The following is a 17,513-nucleotide window of genomic DNA, read 5'->3' on the forward strand; positions in this document are numbered from 1 at the left end:
CTGTTACCGCTTGGGTGATTTTACTGGAAGTTCTTTTGAAGTGGTCTCTGTGACCCAGTGGGGCTGAGTCACAGAGTAAATACAATTAGCATTGCGGCCTCTGGGGAAGGACGCAGACAATGCCTGTGGCCCAGGCCAGTCCCGTCTGCCGGCTCTCTCCCAGGGCTTCTGCCTGGCTCCCACACACGTCCCTGCCTGCCTGCTGACTAGGGTCAGCCTTGCTTTCAGTCCCCCTGTGGACCTCACTCCCTGCAGGCGTGTTAGAAATGCAGAGTCTCAGGCCCCACCCCAGGTCTCCCCAGCCAGAGCCTGCACCTTGACTGGTTCCCCAGGTAACTGCTGTGCAGGGAACCCCTTGTATCATCACTCTGCTCCACACGGCCATGAGAACCTGGCTCCCACTCTGCTCTCCTCTGGAACTCTCACGATCATGCGACTTTCTCCGGGTCCTCTCAGGACCTCTGCACTGGCTTGTCTGAGTTTGTGGCAACCGCCCGGAGTGTCAGTGCCTTGCTGTTCTGTGGGGGTGGAGGGGGAGGCGGTGGAGGCAGTAGCGGTGTGGGAAGCTGGCCCTCGTTCATCCAGACCTCTCTGAGAGGTGGAGGGTGTGCCTTTGGGTTTGGGGTGGGCGGGCGGGGGGTGCAGGTGCCTTCAAGGGAACTCCTACCTGCTCACATGGCCAAGGGTGAGGGGCTTTGCGGGGCAGGGGAGCGTGCACAGTGAGATGGGACCCCTGTTGGCCTCCAGAATGGATTGTGAAATCCCAGGGGTAGGTGACGTCTGTCTCACCCCTCGGAAGCCATCGCTTAGCAAAGACACCGCGTGACTTTGGAGGAAAGTGACTCCTTTTGCCTTTTCCCGACAGTCCCGACCACACAGGCTTTTAAAGACAACAATAGCCACAGAGACAAAGCATGACCAAGACAGTGTCGTCTTCGGACCTTTTTTCCCCCCCGAATGACGTCTAAGGCCCTGGGAACATTGTAGAAACTGGACCTTGTCCAATTTTCATCGTCCCCTGGCAGCCCCAGCACTGGCTCCCAGGAGCCCTGCCAGCCAGCTCGGGGGAGGTAATGCCCGGAGATGCAGATAAAGATGTCATACTGCTCCCGGGTCAGGCCCCACAGCCCCATCAGGTCAGGACACAGGGGGCAAGGAAGAGGAACAGAGTGTGTTGGTTGGCCAATTGACTCCTCCCAGCCAGGGGGGAAGGTGGGAGGAGAGAGAGAAGGGTGTCTGCCAAGTTTAATTAACAGTGGAAACTCACCATGGGGGAGGAGAGAGACAATCTGCAGGGGAGGGGCAGTTTACTGGAAGATGGGCCGCTGCTGATGCCAATAATGAGAAAGAGGCACAGCGTTCTGCAAGGAGCATCACCAGAGCACAGCCTGTGGTGTCATAAGCAGGGCTGGGCTGAGCTCACATCTCTGAGGTGTGAGCGGGATGGTGTAGCGGTGCCTGCTTTATCTGAGTAGCTGTCTTTTGAAAACAGTACTCCAACATACCGACTGGTTTGGTATATTACTCCCTAACCCTTTTAACCACCCCCTGCCCCCCATGGCAGCAAAAAAAAAATAATTAAGAAAATAGCAGTTGAGTTTAGCAGATAGGCATGCTGTTGTATTCTTGGTTTTTGAAGACACCCATGGATTGGCTGCATTGCACCTGACTTATTTCATAGATCTTTATGTCATGCTTGATGTTTATGATAGGGGAAGAGGAATGCTGTGAGAATTTGAAATGCAGGATATAGCTCACTGAACATCGCTTACATATTTTTTAGTAGGATTGATAGATGACTTGCTGGGTTGCCGGGGGTTTTCTGGTTCTGTCTCCCTTCAGAGGATGTGCAGAGCCCACCTATGATATCCCTGCCAGGTGGGCACGGAGTGAATGCATGTGTTGTCTTCTCAGCACCTGGGTCTTCTCAGACCGAGGCAGTACTGACCGTTAGGCCACCCTGCCCTGCATCCAGCAGCTGTTTCAGGTGTGCTGTTGAAGGCCAGTTGAACAAGTTGAATCCCTTTGGGTGGTCCTTTCTACTTCCCAAGCAAGCCTCTTCCATCCATGCTACTTGCCCAGAGGTTCTCCAGAGATTCTCAGAAAATGTGATAATGAGGCCATTGGCTGCCGCAGGCCACTGTTGCACTGCTTGCCATTATCGAAGTCCCTCTTTTCTAATTTTCTCTCTTTTCCCCTCTCTCCTTTCGTCTCTCTCTGGTGGGCACGCTGGGGCTGTTCGTTGCCCTGCCCTCTGTGTGTGGTCTTCATCTTTCCCCTCCACGTCTTCCCCATCCTTTCGGGGTCTTCCCTGTCCCCTGGTGCACCTTTTCGTCCCCTCATCCGTGAGTTTCCTTGCTCTTCTCCTTCTCCCCTGCTCACTCCATGTCTTTGTCCCTTTTCTTTCCCTTCTGAGGGTGTGCAGGTGTAGAGTAGCTAGTAAACAGTTGAGATGGGAGAGAACCTCTTAGATTTGACCCTGCATTTTTGATCCTGGAGTCCAAGGTCTCATTAATTCTTGGTTGCTTTCTGACACCAAAGCCCTAGGGCTCATTTAAAGGCTTTATTGCAAAAATCTCATCTCTGGCTCACCCACTTTGCCCAGTGCACACACGCCTTCATTGTGTCGTTCTTTCGGTTCCAAGAACAAAACATTGCATTCTTCCCATTGTCTTGTTTTATTTGACCCACCATCTCTGCATGTTGTGCTTTTTTCAACTCCCATTCAATCTCTGGGTTGATTCGCCCACCCTCTTGCTTTTGTGTCATCTGTAGTCTTGGTAAGCAAAGCACACCTTTGTTTCTATTCATCATGGGAAACGTTATCTCTGAAATGCGTCAGGGGAAAGGACCTTCTGAGCCGTCTGGTTGAACCCCTTCATGTTACAGACTTGAGAAACAGAGATCCAGAAAACCGAGGCCACTGGCCAGCTACTCACATGTGGATAAGAGCTGGGCTCAGATCTGGATTTCTTGACCCAGAGGTTTTTCCTGATACCAGGCAGGTAACATCCTGGCTTTGAAGATATTTGAATTCAAAACAAACCATGGTGGTTATGTGTCTGCCACTAGGAGTCAACAAGTTGTCAACCCCCCCGCCCTTGAAAAAACTTGTTATCCCCCAGCTTTGGTGACTGTGTAATTGCTCATAATTTTATGAATAACTTTTACTAAGGGGGCAGCCACTGACTAAATTATTAAGGACTGAGCTTGAATACAGTTAGAACCTAAGAGCAGAACAGTCTGGCATGAAGAACAAAAGCCTCACAGATGCTCACTTAGGCTCTGTTACTCTCTATATGGAAGCCAGAATCACCCTGATACAAACCTGTAGGAAATCCCCAGGCCCCTTGTCACCCTGGGTGTGTGGCTCCCTTGCTAAGTAAGCCTTTTCCCAGATGTCCTGACAAGAAGCCAGCTGACTGACTTTAAGCTGTCCTCTGCCATGCAGAGATCACTCAGAAGGTGGCCAAAGGTGAGGCGGAAGCTGGGGCCGAAACACCGCAGACAAGACCCTGTCGACCACGTCTCCCCTGCCCGGCCCGTGATTCTGATGTCTAGTGCTTGGTGTGGTGCTGGTTCTCAGCCTGGTACCCACTGAAGTCAGTTGGTCTGACAGTGGTTTGGAGTGTAGACAAGTGAGCCCTTTGGGATCAGTAACAAACGGCCCCTCTTTCTGCCTGCAGGCTCCACCTACAGCGTCTTGTCTATCATGCCCTCAGACTCGGAGAGCAGCAGCTCACTCAGCAGTGTGGGTGAGTACCTCCTTCCTGGGGACCCCTCCTTTTCGGAGGACCTCAGGGAGGCGGGGGGCTAGGGCCGAGCCGGGGCAGCGCTGGGTACGTGGGTGGGAAGTTGGCTGTCACCTCCCTCGTGCAGTCATCTCTATTCGCCTGTTCGCTCATTGGCATGACCTCTTCCAGGAGGAGGCAGAACTCTGCTGTTAGCAGGGGCGTATGTGGTGGGGAGGTACCCATTCACTATTTCTCCACTTTGTCAGGGCACAGGACTTCTCAGAGAGCCTGTTGTCCCCTGCCCTCAGCCCCCGGCCTCGTAGCACTTGGTGCCCACTGTCCAGGAGACCGACCCCTTTGGGAACTGTCCTTTGTGAGCAGGAACAGCCCACAGGGAGTGAGTATTGCCTTGAGGGCAGGAGTCGCCAGTTCATGCTGAATCGGGGTGTGTGTCTCTGCACGTGGGTTCCAGAAGCCGTAGAGGGAGGCTGTCCCTGCTGTCATTGGAGATGTCTCAGGGGAGGGAAGTTGTCATAGTCTTCCAGTCTTCCCGCATCTCCGTGGCCTGTCCCTGTGTCCCACCTGTCCTGCGTGTAACACCCAGGTGTGGCTCTGTGTCCTGGTCTGACCTTGACACCTTCGGTGGTGAGTCCTGGCGGTTTTGAGTCGGAAGGGCTCATAGGTGTCCTCTGGTCCAGTTCTTTCCTTTTCCTGCAGTACACAAATGGGGAAATGGACACTCAGAGAGGGAACGTCTCGTGTCTGAGAGTCTGGAACTAGCCAGGGAGAGGCCTCACTTCTGGGGTGGCAGAAGTGGGCTTACGATATAGTGGTGAGTAGGCAGATGCAGCCCTTGTGCTCATGGATCTTAGGGTCTACTGGGGCGATAGTCAGGTGAGTAGACACAGTAAGTAAGGTCAGAGTGATGAGAGGGGTACCAGAGGGAAGATTGTCTTCATTTTCTAGGGCTGTCCTAGCAAAGCAGCGTAAACTGAGTGGCTTACACTAGAGAACTTGACTCTGTCCAAATTCTGGAGGCCAGAGCCTTGAGATGAAGGTGTCGGCAAGGCCACGTGCCCTCGGGGACACCGGGAGTGGGTGGTGTGCTGGTGATCTCAGACCGGCCTTGGCTGCGGTGCATCGCTCTAGTCTCTGCATCCATCTTCACATGGTGTTCTCTCTCTGGATGTGTCTCCAAATTTTCTTTTAAAAACAGGACACCATTCACATTAGTTTTGGGACCTGCCCTACTCTAGTATGATCTTAACTAGATCATCTGTAAGGACTGTGTTTCCTAATAAGATCACATTCACATTTACTGGGAATGAGGACTTGAGCATCCACCTGTGGGGCAAAGCTCAGCCCCTCAGAGGTCCCCACATCCTCCTTAGGGTTCAGGGAGAACTCTGCTGGGACCATAGTTCACTTTGCCCTGCCTGCTTTGGGTGGTGGTGGAGTTGTGGGGATTTTGAACATGGGACTGGCTTTCAGGAAGTGCATGGTGGGGCAGTCAGGTTGAGTGCGGCGGTGGTAAGATGGGTTTTTTTTTAAACTGAGCTGGTTGAGCTCTGAGCGCACCTCTCTTGCCCCACCCTTTTCCAGCTCCGTATTTCCCTTGGGAAAAAGGTACAGTGATCTAAGTAGCATCTGACCAACCCATTCACATCGAAGTGTTGCCTTTCCTAGGAGCATTTGGATTTTAAAAGGAGATTCTAGAGAGAGAGAGTGCTTAAACCACAGCAGTTATTGTTAATGGTGGGATTTCAGGCATGAGTAGGAAGTTTTTTTTTGTGCGGCTGGACCTTTGTATACTTTGAAGAAGCATCATGTCAGTGACCCACCAGCTGGCCCTTGGGATGGAGGGTCCCCAGTGTCCCTGGATACGTGTTGGCAGCCAGCAGAGAGCAGTGTTGTATTGTATGTCACTGTCTGTGCCCAGTCTTGGATGCTCAAGATCTGCGTGCATCCCTTCAGGTCAAAACCTCTCTAGTTCCCCAGTAGCCAAGTTCTCCTCCTCTGCTTTTCTGCATAGAGTCAGCATTGACCTTGGGGCGAGTAGCCCCATTTCTCTGCAGGCTGACCTCAGTGTCCCCATGGCTGTATTGGCCAGAAGGCTTTTGGCTGCAGCAGTACGGAATACCTATTCATACTGCCTTAGACGAGGGAAATGTGTGATCTCGTGTGGTAAAGGTGCTGAGAGTGGGCTAAGTACAAGTGTGACTTTGTGGGCCTCTGTGTGGCGTCTTCCCTCACGCTGATGGCAGGGGCAGCCGTCGCATCTGGACCTGACAGCGTCCTGGGCAACAGTGCTCATTGTGGGAACTGCTAGCCACGCGTGGCTATTTAAATTCCAGTGAATTAATGTGAAATGAAATTTAAATCGCTAGTTTCAGTAGACACACTAGCCACATCGCAAGTGTTCTATAGCACCTGTGGCTAGTGGCTACTGTAGTAGATAGAGCAGATAAAAGAATGTCTCTATCATCACCAGTGGCCCAGAGGATGAAGGAGGTCATCTCCTCTTGTGTCTCCTGATGGGCAAAGAAGACTTTCCCAGAAGGTCTTCAGCACAGTCCCCAATCCCCATCTCTTGTCTGTGCCCAAACCACCGCTCATGCAGTGTGGTCCTTGGACCAGCAGCACCCAGATAGATGATAGAAATGCATGTTCTTGGGCTTCAAAAGCTCTGAGGATGGGTCTCAGCATCCACTTTTAACAGCCCTCTTGTTTGGAGATGAGCTGACCTAATCTGGTCCCAGGCAAGGGCACTGGAATGTCTGTGGCCAGCTTGGACCAGTTCCTTGGAATGGAGTGAATGGAGGGTCAGCCATGGCCCACTGCAGCACCTTCAGGAGGAATTCCCCCTGGCTCAGCCGCACCTAATGATGGGCAGAGCACTTCCTTTCCTGGCCGTCTTAGGCACACCATGGCCCTGGCTGAGGGGCTGATGAGTCAGATGGAGACTGGCTGTTTTTGTTTGTTATGGTCTTTCTCCATGAACCTAAGGAAAGGCAAGGTCTTATAATAAAAATATCATTTCACTTTCCTACTCATATCTCCCTAACCAAGAATGTTTGGGAAAAGAGCAAGTTATACACAGCTAAGAGAAAATTGGTAGGTGGAACCACCTGGCTGCCCCTTGCTTCTTCCCAGCTTCCATCAGGTCCTCAGGTAGTCTGTCCATTTTAGCTTTCCAGCCTGACCCTGCTAACAACATACCAACAGACCTAAATGTTGCCATATCTTTCTAGGCAATTTTCATCAGCTGAGCACATGTGGCTTCTTTGCGGCTTTCCCCCACCCATGTGGCCTGTTATTTAAGTAGGCCCCATGGATCTGCCCAGGGGAGGCACACTCTTTACAGACAATCCATATTTTTTTCTCCCCATTCATCCTGACCTCATTTCTCAGGTGCCTTTCCCCACCGCCCCCGCCCCACCCCGCCCCATCTTGGGTAACTAGAGAAGTTTTAAGAATAAGAGAGATTTTGGGGCAACATTTTTAAAATGAGCCTTACATTTCATACAAATTGAAGTAACAGGGGAGCTTTCTTATTAAAGAGAGAGATGTCCTGGTTTGTTGGCAGGAAAAAGAGCTGGAGGGCTTCCTTACTATCCCAGCAAAGATTCCTTGAAAGTGCAGCTTCCGGTTGAAAGGATGGTGGGATGAATGAGCATTGAGGCAGGGTTGCACCTTGACCCCGTGCCCTCTGACCCTTCCTTCTCTGGTCCCTTTGGGCCTGGGGCCTGTTTTTTTCTCAGTTTATCAGATGGACAGGCTTCCCTGGTGGCTCAGATGGTAAAGAATCTGTCTGAATGTGGGAGACCTGGGTTTGATCCCTAGGTTGGGAAGATTCCCTGGAGAAGGAAGTGGCAACCCACTCCAGTATTCTTGCCGGGATAATCCCATGGGCAGAGAAGCCTGGTGGGCTGCAGTCCATAGCGCCACACAGAGTCAGACGCGATTGAGCAACTTTCACTTCACTTCAGATGAAGTGATGGGAGTGCCTTGTCCCCTTGGAGCCTGTGCTCCACACTCATAGCGATCACAGAGGACCTGGCTCCAGGTTTCACAGGCTAGCCAGGTATCTTAGTCTGCCTAGGCTGCTATCACAGACACTAGACTGGGCAGTTCAGAAACAGCACGCATGCATTTCTCACCATCCCGGGAAGCTCGTGAGTCAAGATCAAGGCAGAGTCAGTGTCCTGGGTTGGGGAGGCACTTCCTGGTTCACAGATGGTGCCTTCCCCTTGTAACCTCACATGGCAGGAAGGGGAAGAGCTTTCTAGGGTCTCCTTAATAAGGCCACTAATTCCATTCATGTGGGCTCCACCCTCATGACCTGATCACTTACCAAAGGCCCCACATCCTAATACCACACCTAGGGCGGTAAGGACTTCAACATGGGAATTTGGTAGGGTACACCAACATGTGGACCATAGAGGTAAGCCACTGACCATTTTGCCTTGCGTAAAGCAAGGAAACCAAGGGAAGGAGTAGCTGTTTCTACTGAGGGGTGTCAGTGAGCTCTAGGGAGGAGGTGGCCCTTGAGTGGGGTCTCCAGGAGTGGCGTTCTGGATGCAGGAGCAGCCTGGAAGCAACAGGCCCTTGCTGTCTGTCTTGATTTGGGTGTCTGTACACTGACCCCCAGCCAAGGATTCGAGAGCAAGTAGCTGATCTGGGAGATCTGGGAGCTGGGCGAGGCTGCTGCTGCTGCCCTGGAATCTCACCTCCTTCCTCTCCAAGTCCACGGGGAGCCCAGCTGCAGTCCTTTGCTGACCAAGCAGGGCATCCCCTGGACGTCAGTGGGCGATGCTTTTAAATGTAGTGGATCCTGGATGGCCAAAAGGTCAAGGGATTGGAAAACCACTCTGGGCAGCCACTGTAACTTTGGTTTATACCAGAGGTTCTCAAACTTTATGAGGAATCAAATTTACCTGGAGGTGGGTATTGGCTTCTCCCCCAGGGTTCCTGATTTGTTAGGTCTGGGTGGGGCCACAAATGAGTGTTTCTAACAAGCTCTATGAAGCTGAGCTGCTTCTGTATGTGAATTGTGTCTTCCTCAGTGGCTCTGGCTCTCCTGGGCTGGAGATGAGGATGGCTTGGTTTTGCTCGCTGAGGCTGGTGGTGACCGTGTTCTGTTGCTTTGCTTTGCTCCTGATGGTCAGGGTCTGAAGGAGGCTGAGCAGTTTACTTGGACATCCCGACTCCACCAGACCACCTTTGGCCAGTGCCTGTATTCTCCTTGGCCTCTGGTGCCGCAGGTCAGCAGGGCTCGGAAGCAGAGCTGTGACCTGTCTAGCTGTAAATAAGACTTGAGGGATGGCTTTCAGGGTCAGCTGTGGTGTGACATAGGAGCTTATAACCAAGAAGACTATCAGCTGCCAGGCTCTCACTGAGCCTCAGTGGTCCACGGAGGAGGCAACACGAGTCAGGGTAACCAGGAGGAGGGGCCAGGACTCACGATGGCCAACAGGCTGTGCTTCCCTCTCCTGTGCCCGCTCTCACACCAAGGCCCAGAAGAGTGATGGCTTTCTCTAAACTCCAGGGCCCACGCCAGCTTTCCTGGCATCTTTTAGCACTCCTTTTGGGGCCATTTTAGTCCAGTCCAAATTGCTTAACCCCAGAATCCTACTCTGGACATAAAAAGGAAAAAGAAAATCTGCCTTAAATTTTTATTTTTTAATATTTATTTATTTATTTTAGCCATGCTGCTCAGTTTGCAGGCTCAGTTTCCCTCAGTTCAGTTCAGTTGCTCAGTTGTGTCCAACTCTTTGTGACCCCATGGACTGCAGCACAGCAGGCCTCCCATCACCAACTCCCGGAGTTTACCCAAACTCATGTCCATTGAGTCGGTGATGCCATCCAACCATCTCATCCTCTGTCATCTCCTTCTCCTCCCGCCTTCAATCTTTCCCAGGATCAGGGTCTTTTCCCAGGAGTCAGTTCTTTGCCTCAGGTGGCCAAAGTATTGGAGTTTCAGCTTCAACATCAGTCCTTCCAAAGAACACTCAGGACTGATCTCCTTTAGGATGGACTGGTTGGATCTCCTCACAGTCCAAGGGACTCGCAAGAGTCTTCTCCAACACCACAGTTCAAAAGCATCAATTCTTTGGCGCTTAGCTTTCTTTAGTCCAACTCTCACATCCATATATGACCACCGGAAAAACCAAAGCCTTGACTCAGTTTCCCTACTGTGGATTGAACCCTGGCCTTAGCAGTGAAAGTGCCAAATGTTGACCACCAGAGAGGTCCCCTGCTTTCTTTTCAAGTGGGTTCCAGATTTGGGAAGAGGAAGGAGTGAAGTGAGGGGGAGAGTGGACAATTTTGCATTTGAATCCAAAAGAACAACTGCACAAAGAGAGTTTGAGGCTTCTGTGGACACCTCATTTGACATCAGTTTTAATTTTGCTTCTTTAAACGGTTTCCTAAAAGCGCAGTGGCTGATGGGGTGGGGGTGACAAGCCACACCTCTCCTGGAGTGGTGGTTTCAGTGTTAGGGCACCATGCATTTGCTTTTTTTTTTAAATCATGTTCATTGAGGTATGTACAGTAAAACTTATCCTTTTTAGTGTATAGCTTATCCTTTTTAGTGTATAGTTTGATGAGTTTTGACAAACACGTTAGCCATTTAACCAGTGCCACAATTAAGACACAGAGCAGTCGGCCTACCCTGAAGAATTCCCTTCTGTGACTTTGTGGTCAGCCTTTCTTGCCTCCACTCCCTCCAACCCCTGTCAACCACTGATCTCTCTCCAGCCTCTGTAGTTTTGCCTTTTTCCAGATGTCATGTAAATGGAGTCATACGGTGTGTGGCCTTTTGGGTCTGGCTTCTTCCACTCAGCTTAGTGCGTTCGAGGGTTCCCATTCCCTCTGCCTTTGTGTGTACCAGCAGTTTGTGTGATGGTCAGTGCCTTTTTATTGCTGAGATGTATTCCATTATATGAATATAATAACACTGTCATTTATCCATTCAACAGCTGCTATAAACAGTTACGTGCTAGCTTTTGTGTGAACATAAATTTTCATTTCTTTTGTGTAAATATCTAGGAGTGGGATTACTGGGTGGTATGGTAAGTGCATGTTTAACTTTATAAAAGACTGTCAGAGTGTTTTCTTTGACAGAAGTGGCTGTATGATTTCATATCCCCACCAGCAGTGTTTGAAAATCCCAGTTTCTCTGCATCCTTGCCAGCATTTGGTGTTGTTACTTTTTTAAAAATTTAGCTATTCTGGTAATGATAGAGAGACTTGGCAGTTGTCTGCAAATACTTGCACATTTGTTGTATAGAAGAGAAATTACAGTTGTACCTTGTGGCCTTAGGGGTAGATCTAGGGTCAGTGGGAGAAATAAAGATCTTAATTTGGTTCACAGAATAATTGTCTGGGGAGAGATTAGATGGGCTTTGCTGTGAGGTAGGGAGCTCCCTCACTGAAGTAGGGAACTCAAACAATCCTCTAGCTACTTAGAGGCTTCCAGCAACCATTTTCTTGAAAGGACTGCATCATCTTCAAAATGTTTTTCAACCCTGAGATGCGAGTAGAAGAGGAAAACTTTATTTTGAATTGGATGGGTATGGAAAAGGTTTTCGGCAACACTTGCTGTTTATTTTGGGACTTCCTGGCTTAGCCCATCTTGGGATTTTTCTTGAGGTCCCCTGTGGTCCTCCTCTGCCCTCTTGCCTCCTTATTGTGAAAGGACCGGAGCATCCAGGCAGCAGTCTCCCTAAGTCAGCCTGTCATCTTATGGGTTCACAGGCCTGGTGGCCTTCCTTTCTGTGTGGTTCATGTATGCTCAGGCCTTCGGGGTAGGGGAAGGGAACCAGGAGGCCAGTCCTGTTGGGAGACTGTAGCACGGCGAACGAGGCCCTGGGTCTGGAGATGGAGCCGGGTCTGTGAGGGTGTCTGCACGTTTCCTAGCTGTGCAGTCTTGCTAGATGTCAGCTTCTCACGTGGTGATCACAGCATGTGCTTGGGAGGGTACCCTGGGGTTAATGAGGTGAGGACCCAGGTGCATTTAGCGTAGAACCCAGTACCTAGGCTGCCCTCAGCAAACGACAGCACTCAGTCCTTGTCTCCATGATCAGCTGCCCCTGCGTCCTTTCCAGCTGCACGGCCAGTGCCCTCATCCTGCTGGAGACAGACAGGAGGCGGTGCTGTGTGTGGTGACAGGTCTGACCCCTACTTCTGTCGTGCTGCAGCTTCTCTCTGTAGCCTCTGCAAAAGCTAAGGACTGCATCTTTCTGTTGCTTCATTTTTAAAATGGGGTGAGAATTCTTTATCTCTCTACAGGCAGGTTTTGGGGCCTGGTGATGCTTTTCAGTTTTAAAATTGAGATATGATGTTTCTCTGATTTATTTTTTTTTTTGAACTTGACCATAGGTCAAGTCATTCTCAAAGCATGGTCTGGTGTCCCTGAGGTCCTTGCAGGGAGCCAGTGCAGTCAGAACTGTTTTTATGATGATACTAAGATGTCTCTTGCCTTTTGCATGCTCGTGCTCACACAAACTCCACTGTGGAGTGGAGTTTTCTAAAGGTTCTATCTGCGATGCTGCACACATGTGAGACTGTAGCTGACTCTGTTAAGCCAGACCTCAAACATCATCACAAAGATGCAGAGCAGTGCCATTCTTCTCACTGTATTTTGTGTTTGGTGATGGAAAGGGTAGTTAATGTTTTACCAAAGAAATCTTGTGTGAATATGTAACAAGTTTGGTTATTTTAAAATTAGTAAATATTTAAAAATACTTTTGAAATTTCTAATCTGGTAGATGTTATTAGACATAACCATATAAATAAAACCTCTTTGGAGTCCTCAGTCATTTTTAAGTATAAAGAGGTCCTAGAAGGCGATGGCACCCCACTCCAGTACTCTTGCCTGGAAAATCCCATGGATGGAAGAGCCTGGTGGGCTGCAGTCCATGGGATCGCTAAGAGTCGGACACGACTGAGCGACTTCACTTTCACTTTTCACTTTCATGCATTGGAGAAGGAAATGGCAACCCACTCCAGTGTTCTTGCCTGGAGAATCCCAGGGACAGGGGAGCCTGGTGGGCAGCCGGCTATGGGGTCGCACAGAGTCAGACACAACTGAAGCGACTTAGCAGCAGCAGCAGGATCAAAACATTTAAGAACTTGTAGGTTGAGGCCCTGGGCACTGGGGTCAGGCAAAGGGCACTCTATATGCCATGCTGTCATTTACTAGCGTGGTGACCTGGACCCATTATTTAAGCTTGATAAAGTTTTGTTTCCTGATCTATAAAACAGGAATAATAGCAGTGTCTTTCTTAAGTGGATGGGATGGGATAATGTATGAAAAGCATCTTAGAAACTGCCAGGCATACGTGAGTGCTACTCACGGTTGTCTTTGTGGGGTGGCAAGGCACGGGCAGCAGCAAAGAGCATGTGCTCTGAAATCAGATGGCTGGGCTCTCGTCCGGGGCATCACTTGAGGTTTGTGCACGTTTGAGTCAATTCCTTGACCTTGCTCGGCCTGCCTTCCCACCTGTAAAATGGAGATGGTAATATTCTTATCACTCCAGGGTTGTTGGGAAGATTAAATGAATGCCCGGGACATCTGTGTTGGTTGCTGTTGTGTGGGTTGGTTGTGACGGTTTACATTGAAATCCTTCTTTTCCGAGCCGAGTCTGAGTCTGTTTAGTCTATTCATTCCCTGTCTTGGGTTTGTCAGTCTTACACAGTTCACGTCCCCCTGGGTTGGTTAGAGGCTTTGTTAGTTGTGGGCTTCTCTGGAAGGAGTATTAGGCACATATCCAGAGGAAGCCCCATGTGTCAGAGAGCCAGGTAAGTTAGTGCAAATCAGAAAACAGTCATAGGACTAGAGCTTGTAGAAGTGCCTTCATTTGCAGAGAGGAAGACGTCAAGTCACACAGCTGCCCAGAGCTGTAACCAGCCTGTCTTCCAGAACCCCTGGGGGCAAGGGTGAGGATCCAGGGTCTTTGGAGAAGGGTGAGGGAAGGCTCCTCCCACTGTGGAGTAGAACCCCTGCAGGGAGGACGATGCTCATTGGTGGTGGTTCTGGACCCCACCTTAGAGAACATTCCGGCCCCAGAGTTCTGGTCTGAGCACAGAAATCCTGATGTTATGGTGGTGCTGGTCTTAAAATAACATGCATTTCGAGAGGTAGTAGATTCGGTGGTTGGGGTGCTGACACTGGGTAACGTTGGAGTCTCCTGCCTCAGACCGTGGCCTGCCTTGTTGCCCAGTGTCAAGCTTTCCATCCTCCCTGGCACTCCCAGAAGACGAAAGGTCACACCTGAGTCCCCGTCCCGGGGGAAACTTGGTTTACACGAACAGATCCGCCAACAAGGGTCAGCTGGGGGGTAGTGGTCAGGAGACACTGAGTCAGAGGACGTGTGTCTTGCCCTTTGCACGTTACAGGGCTCCTGGGCACCCAGATACTGTGTTCCCAGGGTGAGTCAGCTTCTGGATCCCATCCATGAGCTGGGGTGACTGCTGTGGGTTTTTCTTACCCCACTGAGGATCCATGAGAGGTAGAGATACTTAAATATACAAGTATATACTTAAATATACAAGTATATATATAAATACATAATATATAAATATACAAGTATATACTTAAATATACAAGAATACCAATACCATGGATTTGTCTCTTTTTCTGGGACATTTGAGTGAGGTGCATTCTTCCTAGAGACAGATTGGGGTCTCACCAGAGGTGCTGGTGGTGGCCACTTTTCCTAAGTAATGGCATATTGCGTGGGGTTTCCTTCTCAGAACATGTCTAGTCCCAGGAATAAGTGATGAGGCCCTGCCGTGGGCTGGGCTGCCAGAGGCCCTGGGACTTCCCTGCACCCCTTGGCCATGGGCAGCTGTCCCTGCACCTGCTCCAGGCTGCACACCTGGGCTGGTGGAGCAGGTCCTCAGACAGTCGGGCAGCTTGGAAGAGGGAGCCATGCAGACTGTCCAGCCCTGATCAGGGAAGAACAGAACACAGCCCGTGGGCCCAGCTTATGAACTGGCTGCCTCTGTTCTCTGCCAGCCTCTCTGGATTGCAACTGTGCCTTCCTTTTCAGGCTGTGTCTTCCACTCTGTTCAGGGCTTAGGCTGGCCTCTTTGCTCAGAGGAAGGTGACAGGTGGTGGTAGCAGAGCAGGCAAAGATGGAAAGATGAGGCTGGGCCATCCTGGAGGAGCCAAAGCCAGGCTGGGGAGAGATAGAGGGACCCCAGAGTCCTCAGCCAGGGCCCCGGGAGTAGATGCTGGAGCCAGTCTGCCTGGGCTCTGGTCCCTGCCTTGCCTCTTGCTCTCTGATTTGGTGGTGTCATCTGGGGAAGAGGGTTGTAACCGGACCCACCTGGGAAGGTGGGTGTGAGGAGTGAAGGCCAGCTGAGAGCCCAGAATGGCATCTGGCTGCTGGTGGGGACTGGGCAAGTTCACTTTGTCACCTTCCTCCTGCAGGCACCACTGGGAAGGCGCCATCCCCACCGCCTGTGCTCAGCGACCGGCAGGTGAATGAGAAGGTGGAGAACCTCTCCATTCAGCTGCGGCTGATGACCCGGGAGAGGAACGAGCTGCGGAAGCGCCTGGCCTTTGCCACCCACGGGACCACCTTTGACAAGAGGTGGGCACCATGCACCTCCCTTGCTAGACAAGGTCACCGCCTTGATGCCATGGCATCCCCCGCCCCTGTCGCCCTGTTGCTGAGCCTTTGACTGATCTGTGCGTCCACACGCATCTGTGTTTCTCTGCACGGGCGCTGCTGTCTCCTGGGTACCCTAGCCTGCTTCACTGTTGAGTAGATCTTTATGCGGTTTGTAGACCTGTTAGTTGTTTCCTGCCACATACATACTTTAAAAAGGGTTGATCCCACCTGACTTTTGTTATTTTGAAGACAATCATTGACCGCTTCTTTTGTTGGGATTAAGAGGTAGATAGCAAGGAAGGGTTGGGGAGATTCTGGCAGGGTTCTGAGGGAGGCGGGAGCAGGCTCGGTTTAATCTGTTTCCTTTGAAAGCATCAGGGGTATGTGCCTCACCCCAAGAAAGGTTTTTCTGGGTGGCTTTTATGAAGACGTGTGTGTCTCTTGGTCAGGCAGCTTGAGGGTTGGGCGTGAGTGTGTCCTGTCCTTAGCCACTTTCGTGTCACTGAGGCAGAGGAGTGGCTGCACAGAGACTAGCCCTTCTATATGAGGCTGCAGGGGGTTCCAGACTGGCGCTCACACCAGGACCACCCACAAGGGCTTGTTAAAGCACAAATTGCTGACCATTCCTTCCTCCCTCCTGAGGTCTGGGGCTGGCCTGAGAATTTGCATTTCTGACGGATTCCCAGGTGATTACAATGCCTGCAGGTCTGAGAACCCCAGTTTGAGAACTCCTGCTCCTGGCTATTTTTCTCAATCTTGGCTGCACATTGGAATCTCTTGAGGGGGTTTAAAAAAAAAAAAATTCCTGAGTCTGAGTCCTGCCCTCAGGGATGCTGATGTAATTGGTCTGGGCCTTGGTCTTTCATTATGCACCCAAGATTGAGAATCCCTGCTCTAGGAGAGGAGGAGCTTTGTCACAGGGACTTGGTGGACCAGTGTGCAGGCTGGTCGCGTGGCCTCCTGGAGGCTCCCAGAGATCCAGAGCACCTCCCAGCTCTCCAGGCCCACCCAGGGAGATAAGCGGTCGGGGCCCTCCATCCTGGGGGTTCTGATTCCGTCTGTCTGGTGTGGCCGGGACTCCTGGGCTCAGCAGGGCACCAGGTAGCGGTGGTGGTGGTGTGGAGGTGACTGGTGTTTGGGCACCGCTAGGCTGGAGTGACCTGGGACATGGCTCTTCAGGGAGAGACATCCTTGTCACGGTGATCCCGAGGCCCATGTTCACTGGGCTGTTTGCTGTCTGGGCCAGGCCCTACCACAGGCTGAATCCAGACTACGAGAGGCTGAAGATCCAGTGCGTGCGGGCCATGTCGGACCTGCAGAGCCTGCAGAGCCAGCACACCAACGCCCTGAAGAGGTGTGAGGAGGTGGCCAAGGAGACTGACTTCTACCAGTGAGTTCCTGGGGCGCCCAGCTTCTGCCTCTTGCCAGTCTTTGTTTCTGGACCCGGAGCCTGGGCTTCTGGTTCTGTCTTTGCTGTCTAGCAAGCAGTGGGCCTTCACCTGGTAGGTTTGTGGTTTGGGACCTCAGTTTTCATACTGCGTCCACGGTCAGCTTCCAAAGCACAGTCGGTAGGAAAGTGGTTGAATGCGTGAGCGAGGCAGATTGCTGGACTTCTGGTCCACAGAGGCCAAGGGGGCATCCTCCCCTTTGTTGTCCTGGGGCCCATCTGAGGACATCTGCTGCCCACCTGCTGACATTGGCCCGGCCCTCAGTACTGAAGGCACTGGGTCCCTAGCAGGTAGGGTCTTATCTGCTTTCCATGGCCTTCACACATGTGCCAAGTTCGTGTCAGGTTGCTAAGAAATGGTTTGGGTCTTACTGGCATGTGGCGGACACCAGGGTTTGAGTGGCCTGTCTGGTGTATTGGGGGTGTTGGGACCTGGTGGAGGAGGAGGCGGTACCTTGGTGGGAGTTGGAGGCTGGCTGGGCTCACAGTGTTGGGGGCATTTCAGCACACTCCACAGCCGGCTCCTGAGCGACCAGACCCAGCTGAAGGATGACGTGGATATGCTGAGGCGGGAGAATGGACAGCTGCTGCGGGAACGCAACCTGCTCCAGCAGTCGTGGGAGGACATGAAGCGGCTCCATGAGGAGGACCAGAAGGAAATCGGCGACCTCCGGGCCCAGCAGCAGCAGGGACAAACCGGCTGGGGCG

At 51.5% G+C, this 17,513-nt stretch overlaps 1 protein-coding gene across 1 annotated transcript in view; it reads left to right on the plus strand.

Moving 5' to 3' along the window:
- Positions 1-17,513, plus strand: part of DLG5 (discs, large homolog 5 (Drosophila)) — a 131,424-nt gene that overhangs the window by 54,732 nt on the left and 59,179 nt on the right. The window contains exons 3-6 of the mRNA XM_010834197.1: positions 3,687-3,755; positions 15,175-15,337; positions 16,605-16,748; positions 17,311-17,494. Coding sequence (XP_010832499.1) covers positions 3,687-3,755; positions 15,175-15,337; positions 16,605-16,748; positions 17,311-17,494 — 560 coding nt within the window. The remainder of the gene's footprint in view (positions 1-3,686; positions 3,756-15,174; positions 15,338-16,604; positions 16,749-17,310; positions 17,495-17,513) is intronic.

Source organism: Bison bison, unplaced genomic scaffold (genome assembly GCF_000754665.1).
Source record: "Bison bison bison isolate TAMUID 2011002044 unplaced genomic scaffold, Bison_UMD1.0 scf7180017864029, whole genome shotgun sequence".
In the NCBI taxonomy this organism is placed as follows: domain Eukaryota; kingdom Metazoa; phylum Chordata; class Mammalia; order Artiodactyla; family Bovidae; genus Bison; species Bison bison.